Raw genomic sequence first — 14,959 nt, forward strand, 5'->3', positions numbered from 1 at the left:
ATCTCACTTCTTAACTCTAAAAAAAAAATTTAAGGTTTCTAACACATCTAATATATCTTTCAAATAACTTTTCTAACCTAGGCTCTGATACCAACTGTGACGGCCCCACTTCTCCCTAAGGCGAACCAGAGGATTGGCGGGTCGCCTGCCTAACTCTCGCCAGGACTCACGCAAGGAAACAGGCTAAACTCTTCCGACGTATAGCTTAAACCATTACAAAATTCGTCACCCGAACAAGCGAATCCTTAAAACGACCAAAAACACTAAGGACACATTAACTTCAGAGATAACATTACCATTGGACAACTGAACATCCACTCTTACGTACATCTCCAATCAGATTAAAACATAACTGCATTTATACATTACAAACCACAAAGTGAAATCATAAACCCAAATACATTCATACAAGTCAAATAACAACTCAGGGTTTGCACTTTTCCAACTTCAAGTGGCAACCCAAGACGAAAGATACATTGTCTGATTCAAAACAACATTCATAAAAGGTAAAGGCAGACTTCAGGTCTCTCAAATGCCAGAACCTGTTCAGGAAAACAAGTAACGTGGGGTGAGCTAAAGCTCAGTGGTGCCCCAAACATGCAATCATATAAAACAAGTAGCAAATAATAACTCCAAACTAAAATTCAACAAGTAGGAAAGCGTATAACAGCACAGGTAGGATACAGGGCTCTCAGGAGCCATTTTTCACGAACTTGATCAAAATTCAACCGCAGTTAACCCTCCGTCAACTCTCACTATCTAAAGTCCTAGTAGATTTTTTTTTCCTTAACATGCTCCGACCAACTTACTACCACCGGGCCCATTCTTCTCACGAGAGAGTTTGGTATTACTCGAGTATATCTTTTTATAGTCTAGTCGAGGGATTCACCCAACGACGTCACAACAAGTGGTTACCAAGTCAGGATAAGAGACCCTCCCACCCTAAGGTGTGGTACATTCCCCTGCCTGGTGGTTTAGTTGACGAGTCCACGCTCCAGTCAACAGTTGCAAGATTTTTGGTACTTGAGTTAGGATAAGAGGCCCTCCCACCCTTAGGTGTGGTACATTCCCCCACTCAATACTTAACTAAAGAGAGCAAAATATTCGAGAAAATATTTCAAACAAATCACCACTCAAAAGGGCTAGTGCGATAAAGTACACACTGCCCATTTCGATGGATCAGGAAAACTACTATCCGATTATCACATAACAAGTCACGAAAGCACTTTAACAAGATAAACATAGAACAAGCAAGGACACTCACCAAAAGTGAAACTCAAAAGTCAAGCTAGGAATCGAAGTCCACGTCCTCGCTAAACCCTAAAAGACCAAGTTTTAAAATTATAAGTTTTACTATACAAGTTCTTGGTTTATGTATGAAAAATTATCTGGTAAATAATTAGTTTATCTTCTCAAAATAAAACAACAATTCTCTTAGAGTTAAAACTAGTAAAAGTGATAAAATATTTCGTATGGTTTCTTTAAAGGTATTTTCTTTCTAGAGGTGCAAACCAGAACCAACTTAATTCAAATAAGGTTTCTTGCCGAACAAGTTTTCTACGTCTTTTATTTAATATTACTAAAATCTCGTGTTTTTGACAATTTTCCTCTAAAATAACTAGCCAGGAACAATTTTACGAAAAATCTAGAGTTTAGAAGTTAGTGCAATTATTTTCTAAAAGTAATAAGGCTAGTTTAAGCAAAGGAAAGAATTAACTAGTGGGTAAGGTTTTAAAAGTCCCGACACTCGAATTTTAGCATTATCGTACCATACTCAATTTCTATAGCTTGATACGAGGATAAAATGTTTCAACAAAGCTTGGTTTAAAAGTACTCGAGTTCAAAGGACCAAAACGGACTTCACGATTCCAATTCACTTGCACATTATATTCCAATTTGCCAATATAGCAAAATCACAATTCAAATATTAATTTCACTAGGGTTTCATCAATCATTAGCCCTAGGTCTCAACAAGTTCAATTCTAATCAAAAATTAAACAAAAAAAGTCCAAGACATCAAAACAATTCCAAACCACAAGTCATGGACTTTCCAAGTGCATTTCGGCCAAATCACTTAAACAATTCCACCAAAAATTTAACTCTTGTAAAGATTACTCAAATGGCCAAGAGCTTCATCAATCATTAGCTCTTGGCATCAAACAATCACTTCTTACAACAAATCAACCGGAAATTCGACCCAAAACATAAAGGAAAGTCACGGCCAGCTTAACTCACAAGTAACTCTAGAAATTCAGATTTTTTTTTCTTTCATCCACGGCTCAATCAGCAACATGCATGACCAAATAACTAATTAACTATCAGTTTAATCCAAAACCAGGTTCGGACATCATAAAAAAAAAATCATCAACCAACCAGAATTTCATCCAAGGCTTCTCGGTTGGCTTGCATGCAAGCAGATTCTGCACCGCTTCGATTTTCTTGTTTATTCAAGGCTGATTAACCTCATGCAAAGCTTAATCATCTAGTTTTTACTTAGCTAAACACACATCTAGGCTCAGATCACCTCAAATTAACAAATTAAAGCTGAATTCCCAGCTCAATCTCTCGGCAATTCCCATTTTCTTCATAATCAGATTTTCCTGTGACTTAATTCATCATCCAACTGCACAACCATCACATGCATGCTCTTAAGCAACTTCATCTACCTATAATTAACTAGTCTAAGTCCAGAATTTACCTCAACTTGAAACTCAACTCACGCGACAAGCAGCTGCAATTTTTCTCTCCTCTCGGCTTGCTAAGGAACTCAGGTATGGCTGGTCTGAGCTCGATTAGTGCAGGCTGTGGTGTTGGTTGTTGGAGTTGATCACAAGTGGTTGAAGATGAGGAAGGAAATGGTCAGTTCTCGGCAGTGATGAAGACAGATAGCTCGCACAAACTACCTCTTGCTCTCTCTCTCTCTCTCTCTCTCTCTCTCTCTCTCTCTCTCTCGGACAGTTTAGAAATGCAGCTTGCCGACTCTCTCTCTCCCTTGCTCAAGCTTACAAATGAAATGGAGGAAGTGTTGGCTCTCGGTCCTCTTCACCAACTCACGGATGAAATGAAGGAAGAACGGTAAGTCTCTCTCTTTTCTCTCTAGCTTACGGTCAGAAAGAAAAAAAAAATAAAGAGCTCGGCTCTCTCTCTCACTTCACTCTCGGTTCACTGCAGAAGAAGGAAATGGAAATGGAATTGTTGTGGTGAATTGGAGTTGATGTAGTGGTGTGGGTGTAGTGGGGATGAGCCGGCAGTATGGAAGTGCTTGGATTTGAAGCTTGCCCAATGAAGTTCCATGACTGCATGGTTAATTTGAGATGGAGGAAGGCTAATTTGATCTTTTAACATCTTGTCCGACCTTCCACTTAGGTCCTCACTCATAATCTAATTCCAAAATTTTACCTCAAATAAAATTTGATAGCCTATTAGTATACTAATCTCGCAAAAATTCAATTATCGAGATTTTAACGTCCTAAGTGTAATTATAAAGGGTTTTGACTTAAAATCGGTTTCGTCTTAATTCTAGGTTCCCGTTGACACTTAAAATTATTAACACTTTGAATTAGCGATCAGAATTCAAAGAGTTAATATTAAAGCAATAAAACAATCTACATCAAGAAATATTATTTTAACTTGGCAAAGTTCAAATAGTTTAATATTTTGCACAATTAAATTATTTGTAACATAAGAATTATTATATTTTTTCCATACTTACTTAAGAACAAATGAAAATAAAATTTATTAAAAGTCTAAAATGCAAATGCAATATGTATATATATATATATATATATATATATATATATTTTCAAGGTTCTCGTAAAGAAGGCTAAAACTGATAAGGTCGTGACCTTTAAAAATATATTTATAAAGGTACTTAACAAGTTTAACAGTGGAGCAGACTTCAACATTCATGTGACAATCAAATAAAGCTAATAAGTATGGGTTGTAAGGTATAACCCATATGTTGTCAAGCTCATGCTTGCGGACCTTTATTTTTCAGCCACCATCTCTTCTTTTGTAGCATGCATAGCTATCCTCACCATGAACTGTATAAGGTGCAAAGTTCTTTGGGTACTGATTTTTGCATCTACCACTCCTCATGCAGGGGCTTTGCTGATTTTTTTCACCACAGGGTCCATGGATCATATGCTTAATGACAAGGGATTATAAATGCTTATTCTTGTCAGGGTCCGGAATCTCGGCAGAAACAATTCTGTCATATGATTCGGGATTCAGTAGCTTGGATCCTGGTTTAAGAATGAGCAGCAAGTGAGCATGCAGAAAGCCATGTTTTTGGAATTCAATAACATAGACACAGGCTGCAACCTCTCCGAAGATCTGTTTCTTAAGGAGCTCAACCTTTAACATTTCAAACTTAGCTCTAAACACTCTAGCTAGCAAATCAGGCCTATCCTGTGGTTTTTCATAGTGTTGAAGGTTTTGTTGGATATCCGGCCACATCAGATTGCAAGTCATGGTAAGGAATATGTCAGGCTTGCCATATTTCTGAACTAAGGTCATTATATCAAGATATCTTCTCCTCATGTCCCTTGGGCCGCCGATAAAAGAAGAAGGCAATATTGTTCGGCGGCCGACTGTAGACCCTCGTGTCTGGCCTATAGCAACACTATCTATCACCCCCTGAAGAACTTCAGTTCTAATTTCAGTTTGCTTCTTCCTGTGAAAGTCTAGTCTAGATGTTTCAATTTTTATGTAGGTACCAACAACAAACTGCTGAAATAGTCTGAGAGTATGAAGCAACATAGAATCATCATTGTCTCTTATTTGCAGCCGATAGCAATAGTACTCCCTAGCAGATACAGTATAATCCTGTTCGGTTTTTCGCTGAGCAGCTAAAAGGGGGGAAATGAAGGTATAATATGAGTGAACATAAAGAACATTGTAGTAGAAAAAATATAGAAGTATAAGAAATAGACATGCCTAGATCTTCAATGCTGAATAAGTCTGCAGGATTTTGAGTAGAAGGGAGATCAATATCAGCATCCAGGTCGAAAGGATCAGTTTTGTTCCTTCTTGAATAAATCCTCTTGATCCCACGATGCCAACCAGATTCACCTCTAGGGAACAAAAGAGGGTACTGAAGCGGATCATAACATGCGTAATACGATTGGACTCTATAACTTGCGTTTGAATGGCTATAAACCTGAATGTGCGGGCTCTTCTCAACAAATGCATCATTTGTCTCGGTCCAGATAGCGGCTACTTGGGAGGCAGTAGGAAGATTAAAGACACGTTGATCAAGACCAAGATAACATTTTAGAACTATCGTATGGTTGTCAAGGGCAGGCAGATCCCTAAGATTTTTAAAAAATCTAGTACATGGATTTTCCTGGAGAATTGTCATCAGCAGCCTAAGAGTGGTCAGCCAAAGCTTATCAGAAATTTCAACTCTCTTTGCGAGTTCTTCATCAGTGTCAAAAAAGTAGAGCTGAACGCCTGAGGATTTATTAGATGGAGAGATTAGGCCGTCCAAGAAGTGATACACCTGGCCTTGGACCCGAAATGTATAGACCCCTTTTGTATTTTTGGTCAATTCACGGTCATATTTGGCACCATAAGATGTGAAGGCCACATTATTATTATATGTCCGGGAGTTCTTTCTAAAGAGCTCACATTCCTCATCGTCACCAATGAATAGGCGCTTCAGAGCATAAGGCATAGCAGGAGCAACAATAGAAATTTCACCCTCAGAGCAACAAAAAGAAGGAGGTTCTGAATGGAAACGTTTAGCACCACAATGTTCATAATTCGGAGCAGTAGGAAGGAGGAGAGACTCGGTCGGGACATTTTCTAGGAGAGCTAATCTGGAAGGCGGATGATGAAGATTCCTTCCTGGAAAGGTCTAAACATTATGGCAAAAGTATAGGAATACAGGGAATGTGTATGATCATAAATGGGAGTAGCCAGGCATTGTGGCTGAAACACTGGATAGCTAGTTATTATCCCGTTAAAAATGACAGTAGCAAAGGGCCTAGTGTGTTACAAATGGCAAAGGCATGAGCTTGATAGAGGAGAACAAAAACGTTTCTTTTTTGGCAGAGTATATGAGGGGAAGTGGCAAAGTACATAAACATAGCAGTCAACCAGGGCAACAATAAGAAGCTTGAATGAAATATGCAGTACACCTCATAATGCGCGTTTGGTTCCATACAAGGGAAATCTGATAGGGAAAAACTACAGGTAATAGCAACATGGTCTCAATTGGTGACAGAGAAAAAGTAAAACCACAAGTAACAGGAGGGAGGAGGGAGCGTGGAAAATATGGGAATGAAGGCCACTTAACGATGACTGTACCTCGAGGAAGTACTGGTGGGGAGCAGTTTGGTGCAGCAGAAGAGGTCGAAGCAACATATCCGGACTGGTTGAAAACCAAATTATCCGCGGCAGGATTTAACAACGCTGAATGCAGGAGGGAACTATCCACAGTATCGACCAAAAGAATGCCAGTCTGGGTATAACCTAAGGGAGTTCTAGAGAAATAGTCGTGGCTATTTTGGCTAGGCCTCTGAAACCGAGTTGCCTCAACAGAACAAGGCACAGTTGTGCCTCTTTTTTTTGAGGCATTGCGCTCACGGCGGCGACGAAGAAGGGCAGCTTTCTGCTCATGTGGCATTTCTGCATACCTTTTACGCCTTTTAGCATTTTTATCCATCCTTGGATAATGTGCATTCGAGGAGCATTAAAACGAACAGCGCGGAGATATATCTTTGGTAGGAAATGAAAAAAGCATTCCAGGAAACGCAAGAGTGAAAAGTGCAAGCTAAGTGCAGGAAAAGAAAGGAAGCATAGCATACAATCGAATGAGACAACTGAAAGAGCAAAAGGAGGGGGGAGGAGCAGGGGAAGCAAAGCAAACAATAGCAACAACAATAGGGCAAAACACACCAACATGATACGAAAACAAGCAGAAGACAAAATACCCTAAGCAGGAAACGCAACAGGAAATGCAAAAAAACATTCCAGGAGTGCAGAAAAGGAAAAGCAACAGTAAAAATGCAAGCTAAGTGCGGGAAAAGAAAGGATAGCATATTATCGAACGAGACAACTGAAAGAGCAAAATATGAAAGCAACAAGAGCGGGTTAAAGCACACCAGCATGATACGAAAGCAAGCAGAAGACAAAATACCTTAAGCAGTAAACGAAGGATAACAGAAGCACGCGGTGGAGGAGCGAGCTGAAATTGACCTGCATAAGCAAAAACGAGATAAATGTTAAAAAAATTGGCGGAAAGCAGGGCACACACCAAAAGGGGAAGCAAGCATAAGGAGTACAAAAGTAGTGAATAAATCAGAGGAAAAAGGAGCAAAAAGGAGCACGAGAACAAAAGATGGGAAGAACACAGTGCGAGCAACAAATGCTAGGCAAGAGGGAGGGTTCTGTTTAGAGGTAACCCGAGGACAATTGTAGGGCAAGAGGGGACTTTGGGGCGGGGGGGCACCGGTGGAGTCAAACACTGAGCTGAAGTATTGCCAAGCAAGAGGGGTGTAAGCAGCAGAGTCAACTTTGAATTATAATGGACAATAGGGTGGGGGGCGGGGGGTGGAGGGAGAAAGCGAAAACCGGAAGGGACGACAGAGGGAGAGGGAGGGGGCGGGGTGCAGGGTGGGGGGGGAGCGCAAGCAAAGCAACGAGAGAGCAGCAGAGATTACCTGGTGCAGCGGAGAGGGCAATGGCCACGAGCTGGAACAACACCAAAACAGGAACAAAAGGCCAAATAGCGGTTCGTGAGGAGCAGCAAAGAGGAGAAGCACCATGGTTAATGATGGCAGTCACCTAATAGGTCAGGCTGCAAGAGGTCAAATCAGGCGGGCGAAGGCGTGCAAGGTAGCCTAAGGAACAGTATCTTGTGAGGGGGAAGCAGAACAAAAAAGGCAGAGAAACAGTTGGAAGTGGGTGAAGAGGCAAGTGGGGGAAGAGCGAGGTAGGATGGAGGCAAGATGGAGTGGGTGGAGACGGGACTGAGGAGCAGGGAAACAGTACAAAATGAAAGGCGGGGCAGGGGAGAGGGGAGGCGTACAAGGCTGGAAGGCAAACAGCAAGGTGGGAGTGGGAGCAGCTGGAGGACGTGGCAACCTCAAGAGAGCAACTCCAGAAGGCCACAACAGAGCTAAACAGTGGCAAGGAAACAGGAAGAAGAGAGATGCAATGACCACACCATGAAAATTTTTAAAGGGGAGAAATTCATTCAGACCAATCATGGCGCGCCACGCGGAGGACGACCACATCCGACGTGGATACCGGGCGTTCGACCTTAGTACTATATGGTTGATGAAAAATTGTTTCATATACAGGATCCATCTACAATCTAGTATAGAGAGAAATACTAGACGTGTAGTATTTATCATTGTCCAATGTGGGAGTGATACCTCAACAAATGATAATTGCAATGATCGATGAAAATAAGTGTTCATGTAAAATGTCCTATTTCTGCCTTGGGTCATGACCGGTTGTTGTAGATGCATAACCGGGAACATGTGTATTAAAAAATGCGAGAAGTGGGGCCTGGCTTAAAGAAACAAAAGAGCATATTCTTGTATTCTACCGTCCACGTCATAAGAATTTATGGTCTTCCCAACGAATTTGTATCAGACAAAATTCAATTTAGTTGTACTACAACTAGATTGTCCGAGGATTAGTTTAAATGTTTGCTGTCCAAGTTGCATTCAATGCTTTCACCGACAGCCACTCAAGCGTTTGGAAATGAGTTATTAAAAATTTAATGAATTAAAATGGTTGTTGGGAATAATAAATGGCATTACTTTGAACTTATACTATAAATTGTTCAAGAATGGCAAGGATCCATCACAATGAATATGGAAGAAAAGTAGGTGGAAAATCAACAAAGAAAACCTCCCAAAATTGAAAAGAAGGTAAGTAATATTTATTAAATTTTGATAAAGACCACGTTTATGTTTTTTAAATAATTAGATAAATCACTAATGTTAGAGGAAAATGTTATCTGTGGGTCTTGCATTATGCGGTGGGATATGCATCTCTTTGTTTGATTAATTTTTAAGAAGTACAAAATAGTCAATTTTTATGCAACTAATTTTTTGTTTAATTATTTTCACTAAGTTTTGGGTCACTATTTGACTATTGGTTCCGTTAAGGACATGGATTTGATGTCATAATAATAATTTAAAATATTAACAGAGGAATGTGATAGACAAAAAAAAACTATGTAAGGACATAGTTTTCATGTATGTAAATTTGGAAGAAAGAATCGGAATAAATTATCAGGGAGATAGCATTGGAAGAAATTAACCAACCAAATTGTGAATGAGTTTGTGTCCAGATGAAATAGTAAACTGTTTTCGTCCACTTATGACTTTTATTGTAAGTAAGGCAGTGGGAGAAAATGGTGGATAATTAACATAAAAGCCTCTTTTAAGACTTTAAATCCTATTACTGATTCTGGAGTCGTAAATTAGTCAATGTTTTTTTCCTGCTACTCCATTGTTTTTTCTTTGGTAGGACTAAGTTTAAAGATTTAATTAATTTTTTTTAAAGGAAAAAAAAAGGAATGACATGTATTACATTCTTTTGTATAATTAATTTAATTATGAATTTTGTGGAAGAAGTGAAGTTTAAAAGTGGCGTGTTTATATTATTGAATTCATATAAGTGTGGTTACATGGGAATGAAATGTAATAAAAAGGATGTGAGTATTGATTACCAATTCTGGCAGTACATGAATGGTATATAATAACGTCAATCTTTTGTTTTGTAGAATAAAAATGGAAGATAGCGGAGGCACGTGTGGAAGACAATCAATGTTTAATTTAATTGAATATCCAGAAGACCCATATGTAGATGTGGAAGAAATGGCAGTAGAGAGACTGGGGGCGAAGAAAATGTCGAGAACACTGCAATTGATATCCCCTTCGATCAATTTTGCGTGGATGACATTGAGAGTGATGACGTGATGAAAATGACATTTCTGTCCGAGTCACATGCCGAGCTATTTTATAACACATTCGCAAGAGCAATTGGGTTTAGCATCCGCAAAAGTGATTTCAAGATGTTTGACAGTGAGATTGTGAAATACAGAAAATGGGTGTGCTCGTGTGAAGGAGAGCGCAATCCAAAATGGAAAAATCTTCAAAATAGATAGAGGGAGGCAAAACCCGACTTTAGAACAAATTGCGAAGCTTGTTTTCGGATAAAGTACAAGCCTATAGGAGATTAACGGCATTGACTTTTACAATTTTATCTAATACATAGACTTTGAGTATAGGGATGGTGGTATCGGCGTTGAAAACGGAGGCCGCACCAAGCACAAGCCTATAGGAAATTAACTAATGTCCCTCAAATTCACAATTCCCACCACACATCGGCATGTTGGTGGGAAGTGAAAGTGCGGCAATTTTGAAAACTTTCCTTGTTTGAAATAGAATTCCATCTCGTGCATTTGTGCCAATTTTTTCCCCTAATGAACTGCACACGTTTGGATTCCGTCCATTTCATCAATCCGATATGGTCTTATATTACTTTAATTACAATCTACAAACATTAATACAAGATCGTATAATTAATATGTAGTTAACTATGTTTGTTGCATATTAATAAAATTGCAACATTTTGGCTTTATTTATGATAGCTAATAAATAATTAATTTTTGGACTAATTTGTCTAAATTAATCATACACCATGATATTGGACCGATATGGTCATACAATTAGCAAACCACTACTGTTTACGCATTTACCCATATTAAAGAAATAATTAACATTTTTGGGCAAAAACCACCCCAATTTGTACAAAATTTATGGGGTTAAAAACAAAAAAGCCCCCTGTGCTAAACCTAATATACAAATAAGCCCCCTATGGTTTCAAAATATACAACGCGACACCTCGTGCTTTGAACTAAGTTGTAACACTAACGGAAATTGGTAAAATTAACGGGAACTGATGAAAGACCAAAATGCCCTTGTATAATACTCAAAAGGCAATTGAACAGACTCATTTCTTCCCTTCAAACCCTACGAAGAGAGAGAGAGAGAGAGAGAGGGAAAGCGAGAGCGAGAGAGAGGAAGTAAAGCCCAACCAAACGGTCTCATCTTCTTTGCTGCAATAGACGCTTTCTGTGGGGGTAAAAAGATGGCGAAAGGAAAGTTCATTATGTAGCTTGGGATCAGGTTTGCTTGCCAAAAGAGTGTGGTGGCTTGGGTATTAGAAATCTTTCACTTCTCAATGAAGCAGCCCTCAACAAACTTGGGTGGAATTTGTTGAAACATGAGGATGGTCTTTGGCAGCAAATCCTTTACAGTAAATATGGTAGCAACGCTTTCTCGTGTAAATCAAATGCTTCCCATCTGTGGAGAGGTATATGGAGCACGGCTGCTATTTTGGATGAGGGAGTTTGTTGGAGAGTGGGTAATGGGAAATCCATTCACTTTTGGTTAGATACCTGGCTTACGGATTCACCTCTAGCTAGTATCGTACTAGAAATCCCAGAAGAACATCTTTCACCTAAGGTGATTGACTACTGGAATGGTAATGATTGGCATTGGTTTGATCTGCAACCAGTACTGCCACGGGAATTTTTGAACCTTCTCCGTGCTCCGTGCTCAGTACAATTTAGGGTTACCCATCTCAGATTTTGAGGGTTGATGATGTTATTTACACCCAAATATGCAATATTTGGGTGTTTACCTTAGAAAATTCTTGATTTTGTGAGTTTTGAGACTGGTACTTTGGATTTAAAATGAAGATTTTTGCTGTTTTGGGACTACGACTTTGGTTTTGAAGCCGAGATTTTTTTTTTAAATTTTGGGTGTTGGAACTAGGAGTCATGCAAATAATTTCTGAAATGTCCATTTCTAATGGGAGATTTTTGCTGATTTGGGACTGCAAGTTTGGATTTAAAGCCGAGATTTTTGTTGATATTTGGGTGTTGACTAGGTGACACAAATAATTTCTGAACTTTCCACTTGTGATGGGAAATTTTTGCTGATTAGGGGTGTTGAGTAGGATCTGTTAGCCAAAACCCAAAATCAAATCCTTTTACCTTAGCCAAGATTGTGTAGTAGTTCCTCGCAGGTTGACTTCGTATCTGGAGAATGGCTTTACCTTTCAAACTTCCTGCGTGGTAATTTGATTTCTCCCAAAGGCTAGTTCAATTTCTCTCAATCAAGTAGAAATCGATTCTGTACACAAGCATCGCTGGGAGGGAGTTTTATTGGGGGCGAAGGGGTACAATAGGAATATTTGCTAAAAATTAAGTATAAAGAATTTGTTTTTAGCTTCCAGTACATCAGTCCCGTTAATTTTACCGATTTCCGTCACTGTTACAACTTAGTTCAAAGCACGAGGTGTCGCGTTGTATATTTTGAAACCATAGGGGGCTTATTTGTATATTAGGTTTAGCACAGGGGGCTTTTTTGTTTTTAACCCAAATTTATGTATTGAAGTAATTTGGGTATGACAATTAAAATTAATTTTTTGGACTAATTTACTCCGAGTTTTTTTTTGGTTAAATCAAACATCTAACTTGACACTGCCAACCAAACATTGGACAACAGGATTACTCATCCAAAGATGAGTAATCGTCTCTCATTTCACGGAGAGTTCGTTTGCTCCATTGGATCATATGATAATTTGAAGTTATTTACTTCTATTACTTGTTATAAATGACTATTCATTTATGTTATAAATGAATAGTCACCCATATTAAAATAATAGAAGTAAATAACTATTTTTTTAAACAAATAAAATAATAATCACTTGCTATTATTTTTCTCGAGCTCAACTAGGCTCAAACTATCATAGATTAATGTTGAACTCGAGTTTTAAAATGAAAGTTGATAGAGCTCAAGATCGTTGTCAAGATTTGCATTGTACCAAAAGCAATTTTGCAATCCTCAAGTAAGTAATTCCATCTCATGCTATTATTGATAGAATAAATATTGATGTTTATTTGTTAAACTAAACGTCTAACGCAAAACCAACCAAACACTGGATAACAAGATTACTCATCCAAAGATGAGTTACCGCCTCTCATTTCATGCAAAGTTCATTTGCTCCATTGGATGAATATATTTTAACAAATTGATGGTATAAATGACTATTTTATTCTTCTTTTATAAATGACTCTTTGTGCCGTCTTATATTACTTTTATTACAATCTACAAACATTAATGCAACACCTTCTATATAATAATTTATTCAAACAATCGTATAAACTATGTTAACTAGATATTAATAAAATTACAGAATTTTGACTTTATTTATCATAACTAATAAAAAATTAAGTTTTGGACTAATTTGTTTAAATTAATCATACACCATGATTTTTGACCAATATGGTCATACAGTTAACAAACCGCTGCTATTTACGCATTTACCCATATTAAAGAAATAAATAACATTTTTGGGAAAAAAACCCGCCCCATTTTGCACAAAATTTATGTATTGGACTAATTTGGGTATGACAATTACACTTAATTTTTTGGACTAATTTACCCCTATTTTTTTTTTGGTTAAACCAAACATCTAACATGACACTGCCTACCAAATGCTAGACAACAAGATTATTCGTCTCTCATTTCATGTAGAGTTCGTTTGCTCCATTTGATCATATGATAATTTGAAGTTATTTACTTCTATTACTTGTTATAAATGACTATTCATTTATGTTATAAATGTCTTTTTTTAAACAAATAAAATAATGATCACTCGTTATTATTTTTCACAAGCTCAAGCTCGAGATTAATGTTGAACTCGAGCTTTAGAATGAAAGCTGATGGAGCTCAAGATCGTACTGGAAGTTGCGAAAATTGAGCCAATTCAGCTCATTTTGCAATCCTATATGTTATGGAACCTTGTTATTAAATCTATGTACTTTTGTAAATTCAATATTAATACATTAATCAAAAAATGAATAAAAAAATGGAGCCTTGCAATCCGATATGATTCGATAGCCCGTTTGCAAATTAATAATAATTTAATAAATATAAAAATTATTTTATCTAACTAAACTAAGTTATTTTTTTTCCAAAGGCATTAATCACTTAATCCTAAATGAATTTATTTAACTTGTGTGAAGTTAAAGTTATTATATTTGGACAAATAATGTATTATATTATTTTTTACTTTTATATTGTTTTAATTTATTTTATATTTGGTTTGGGATAAAACACCTTTACGATGTTTGATTTATTTTAGATTTGGTTTGGGATTATTTATTTAAATTTTTATTACTTGATTATGTAATTAGTTTTGTGCGAAATTGATTTTATTAGAAATTACAATGATAAATTAATAAATTAAAATTAAGTTTCGGATCATTTCGGGTCGCCCCGCAAATCAGAAATTTTTGAGTTCGTGTCAAGTATCTTGACCTGTTTCGGTTTGGTGGGTCAGGTTCAGATCAGCGGGTTTTCTGTTACACTCAGGTCTAAACCCAACCCATCACCCCGATTTGGACCCGATTACCACCCCTAATCATACTGGAAGTTGAGAAAATTGAGTTGATTCAACTCATTAAATCTATATTTTTTTGTAAATATAATATTAATATATGTAATCAAAAAATAAACAAAAAAGAATCTGGCAAAAATACAATATATTACGGCTACTTTGTATTTGCTGCTTTAATTTGAAGTATCATAGTTAATAGAACAAAGTAAAGTATAGTGAATTTTTTGCAAAAAATATAAAACATTTACCCATATCAAGATTTCTATGGTACCAAAAAATTCACTCGGAACTGTGATCTGTTTTGTTTTGTTCATTCTGATAATGCCCACACGGAGTGTTATTGATATATTTCATCTGCTGAAGTCTCTGGAGTTTGTCAAAAAGAACCGCTCAATTACAGCTCAAGTGCTCTTGATATCCCCGAGGTGCACTTTATTTTATTGCAGTTTATTTTATTGAACAGCGAGTACTCTTCTTTTACCTTTTAACCCGGTGGCCTATTGCTCAGTTTTTGGCTGTA

General features: G+C 37.4%; 1 protein-coding gene across 1 annotated transcript; it reads right to left on the minus strand.

Annotated features, from left to right (window-relative positions):
• Window positions 1-4,161: 4,161 nt before the first annotated feature.
• On the minus strand, window positions 4,162-6,670 carry LOC140014642 (uncharacterized). The gene is made up of 3 exons (XM_072065721.1): window positions 6,313-6,670; window positions 4,939-5,850; window positions 4,162-4,850 (listed from the first exon to the last, which is right to left on the minus strand). The coding sequence occupies exons 1-3, from the start codon at window positions 6,668-6,670 to the stop codon at window positions 4,162-4,164; spliced, it is 1,959 nt and encodes a 652-aa protein (XP_071921822.1).
• Window positions 6,671-14,959: the final 8,289 nt, after the last annotated feature.

This window comes from Coffea arabica, chromosome 9e (genome assembly GCF_036785885.1).
Source record: "Coffea arabica cultivar ET-39 chromosome 9e, Coffea Arabica ET-39 HiFi, whole genome shotgun sequence".
Taxonomy (NCBI): domain Eukaryota; kingdom Viridiplantae; phylum Streptophyta; class Magnoliopsida; order Gentianales; family Rubiaceae; genus Coffea; species Coffea arabica.

Bases quoted from the DNA above. Each gene is read 5' to 3' on its own strand.
- LOC140014642 (XM_072065721.1), bottom strand. From the start codon at position 6,670: ATGGATAAAAATGCTAAAAGGCGTAAAAGGTATGCAGAAATGCCACAT. The intron at 5,851-6,312 runs GTACAGTCATCG...AGACCTTTCCAG, and splicing joins CCCACCAGTACTTCCTCGAG to GAAGGAATCTTCATCATCCG. The intron at 4,851-4,938 runs GCATGTCTATTT...CCCCCCTTTTAG, and splicing joins ATTCAGCATTGAAGATCTAG to CTGCTCAGCGAAAAACCGAA.